Below are 4064 nucleotides of genomic sequence, written 5' to 3'. Positions count from 1 at the left end.
CCGTGTTTTGCAATTCTGGAATTTTTGGTAAAAAATTTACTCTCGACCCAAAAAGACGAACTGAAGAGGACGTCAAGTAGAACCATTAGCAAAACGAACCTCTAAAAAATGTTGAACGATGCAAAAGTTATGAATTTTTAAATATTTGAAGGACGGCAGTTCAACAAATCTTTTCCACTACATTTTCACTGTACAACCTTAGGGTAACTGCATATACAGATATCTTCTTCAAAGAATCATTTCTCGAACCAAACATATGAAATGTAACATACATCAAGAAGGTTCTTATGGCGCAAGAACCGCTCTATAATGGCTTTCTGGTCAGAAGTTATGAATTTTAGAACATCCGAGAAAATAGTTGACCAACAAGTCCGAATTTTAGGTTATTTGTATTTTCGGAGGTCTTTCCTCAAAGAATCATCTTCCGTCCCGAACATATGAAACATAGAGAATGTCAAGACGGTTCTAACGGCTGAAGAACCAATATATTCCGAATGATTTTCTGGAAGGAAGTTACGAATTTTGCACTCACACTTTAAAACTGAATTTTTTCTGAACAATCTCAAGCAACGGAAATGCTTGATTTCTTCTATAATTCAAAGCACACTAGAATGCATGGGCCCTTGTCAAGATGAGGGCTTGATTAGACCTTGATTAGAGAGCTTGAGAAAACATGGAGACTGTATTCGAATTTCCAAAAACCTGAATTCTACTTCACTATATTAACTAACAGATCAATCATTCTTTGTAACTATTGAGAGATGAAACCTTGATCTTGTAACTATAGTGCCAATGACATGAATGTATGCATATTACCTAATGGTATATTGACACTTTAATTTGTTGACTTATTGGAGTATTAAGAACTCCCCTTTTAATTGAATAAACATTATGTTGTTTCAGAATTTTTAATAAAGAATAAGTTTCCTTTCGTTGCATTAATGAAGTTAAAGTTGAGAACTATCTCAACTATGTTAAATTGTTGTTGGTTCATCGACATGATGTGTTATTTATCCGTTTACGCATACTTGAGCAGGTTTTAATAAGTCGTGAAGTGTAGCATTTTAATTGTTGTATTTTATTTTAAAAAGTAAATTATTCTGATTTTTATTAAATTATCGTTGGAGAATTAGGGTGTTAAACAACCTACCTATGTTTTCCTAAATCTTAAAAAGACTTCTTCCTCCAACTTAAACTCATGTGTAAAACTTTTTACAAAATGATACTACATAATAATTAATCTCTAAAATATATGCCTGATTTGCTTGATGCATGGATAATAAACCACCGAAATTTAATACAAGTGAAAAGTGCATAAAATGTGGTTGTTATAAATTTTGGATTAATGAATTCCATACTCACCGACTAAAAAAAGAATAAGTAATGAGCTTTTTTGGTTGAAATAAATGGATCGAGGAAAGTGATATTTTGTTAACATTGCCGTCTTAAGTTTCACAAAATGAATATTACAAACACTATTTTTATTTTAAATACCTCTTGCTAGCAAATTAAACAGCATTAATATGATTAAGAAAAATAACGTAATTAATCAAGGTAGTAATCTAAACAAGATTTAAGAAACCACAATAAATTAATAACTCTTAGCTTGACTTACATACACCAAGTAACACAAAACTTATTCAAAACCACACCAAAAATTAAATGACTTCAAAATAGTTTGACATAACAAAAAGAAATAAACCCCATGCCATAACTTCAACTCGAGGGCATGGCAACTTCGAAACTTATTCAAAGCTTAAGTGTCAAATCAAGCCCTGAAGATTCAGAATCTGAAGTTTCATCTTCAGTGCTGAGCTTTGGTTGATGTATATCATCTTTGACAGGAGCAGGAGCCACAAAAAAATTCCTTTCTATGATTGAGTTTGAATTTGTGGCAACATCTTTTGAAGACTCTCCAAGTTTTAGAAAAGCGGCAATTTTATTATTTGCACCATTTTCAATCCTAGTAGAAGTTGCACCACCAAGAATTCCAACCCTACTACTTCCTTCCATACTATTTCTCAAACACACACCACCAACACCACCATGACTATATGCCAAATTATTTGGTGTAACCCTAGGGCTAAAAAAGGATGGTTTTTGAATCATTGAATCCATTCTAACCCCGAGTGATCCATAAGGTGAATTTGAACTAGGATAACAAAAGTAAGTAGGGTTCAAGTGAATTTGCCCTAACCCTAAAGCATTATTTATGTACCTTTGTTCACGTTGATTTTCTAAAGCACGTTCTGCCTTATGGGCGTTCTGGTGCCCTCCCAACGCTTGTAAGGTAGGAAATTCTCTCTTGCAAAACTTACAAGCATAAGATACCTTTGACGCCGAATTCTTCCCTTCAATGGTTTTCTCTCCTTTCTTTTCATTGTCTGTATTAGGAGAATGAGACGAGGAACCGCCAACTTGAATATGGCTAAACAAATTGTGTGCTTGCACCTTTGACCCGTCAACCGAAGCCTCTTTCGATAGCTTCACAAAATTAATAGGCATGTTGGAATTAGATTTTGAAGATTGACCTTGTTCAATCTCCTTCTTGTCCACCATGTTTTTTGTTTCGGAAGAATCACCATGATTTTGTGAAGTGACTGAGGGGCTAGAGGATTCGGATGCCATGGCACAAATTAAGTGTAGAAAACTATATCTTATGTTGGTTTTTGGTTTGATGAAAAGAGTGGTTTATAAGTGGTGTTATTTATTTTGAAAAATTAATAACCTGAGATAATCCACAAATCTTTGAATAAGGAAAGATATCTGATTCATATCTTGCTGTCAGGGGGATGTATAATGCACTCATTCACTTGTGCATTTTGGAATTATAATTAAAATGGATATTTGATGATTCGAAAATTTGAAACGATGTAAGGAGGGATATTGCATCGATTCGAAAATTTTGGAATTATTTAAACAAATGCGTATGGTTAATGACTAGATTAGTTTAATCTTTTAGTTTTGATTTTGGTTTAATGTCTACCATATTAGTACTTCAAACGTTCCAATTAATAAGAAAAAAATAACAACTCATATTGAATATGTTCAAAAACTTTATTTTTACATTATATTCCTATATTTCAAAAACAAAACCAAAAACAAAACGTTAATGATCTCGCTTTTGTAGTTTCAATAGGTAAAAAATTTGAATGTGTATTGCTTTAAAAAAAATTTAATATACCTAGTGTGATATCCGTGCGTTTGCACGAGTACCCGTTGTTTTCGCGTATTTGAATTAAAGAAAATAAAAGATATAAGTAAAAGATAAAATTTTATCGCAGAGGTAAATATAATAAAAAAGATGTGTGAAAAACAAAAATTTATTTTGAATTGGTTGGTCCAAAGGTTGACCCAAACTATGTAACATATTGGTACAACATAATAGGTCTTCCCAAAGGATGTAACCTGAGAATTTTTTTATTGACCCCCTATGGGAGTGACCCCAGCGAGATTCTCATGTTGCCCCTGCTTTGGAGATGTATCTCCGAAGTATTTTTTTTATATATTTTTTCAGACTTCGAAAAATACACTTCCCAAAACACCAAATGGGAGGTGTTTTCGGATATGCATTTTCGAAAACACCTTTTTAACATTTTTGGGGGTTTTCGGAAGTGCACTTCCGAATTATGCAGAAATTGTGTTTTTTCTATGTTTTTCTTAAGAGTCCCGTATTTTTAATTAAACGAAAACGCCGAATAAAATAAACGACATATCAACATAAAATACTAATATAATAAATACAGACCGAATAATATATACAAGCCGAATAAAATAGTAATAGTGTGCGAAAATGTGCGAAATACAACCCGAATACAATAAAATCCAAGAAAAATAATTCGGAACCCATACTATGTATGCCTGGCCCTAACTCTTTGGGACCTCCTCTTCCTCCTATATGCCGCTGCACCGCCCACATCACCGACCATCATCTCCACCACGCCGACTGCATCTGGACCGCCTGATCAATGATACCTCGCTCCAACGCGTCCCGCCCAAGCATCACTATCCGCTGGCTTATCGGTAGGAGATGAATGGCATGGTGATCCTCGACCTGTTGGTTC

General features: G+C 33.9%; 1 protein-coding gene across 1 annotated transcript; it reads right to left on the bottom strand.

Annotated features, from left to right (window-relative positions):
- Positions 1 to 1749: 1749 nt before the first annotated feature.
- On the bottom strand, positions 1750 to 2628 carry LOC131659643 (uncharacterized). Its single transcript, XM_058928802.1, has one exon. It carries the CDS (start codon positions 2626 to 2628, stop codon positions 1750 to 1752), a length of 879 nt encoding a protein of 292 aa, XP_058784785.1.
- Between the last annotated feature and the right edge of the window lie 1436 nt (positions 2629 to 4064).

This window comes from Vicia villosa, linkage group LG3, assembly GCF_029867415.1.
Source record: "Vicia villosa cultivar HV-30 ecotype Madison, WI linkage group LG3, Vvil1.0, whole genome shotgun sequence".
NCBI lineage: Eukaryota > Viridiplantae > Streptophyta > Magnoliopsida > Fabales > Fabaceae > Vicia > Vicia villosa.
Note: the sequence above shows the minus strand (reverse complement) of the source record. Positions and strands in the feature narration are given on the sequence as shown.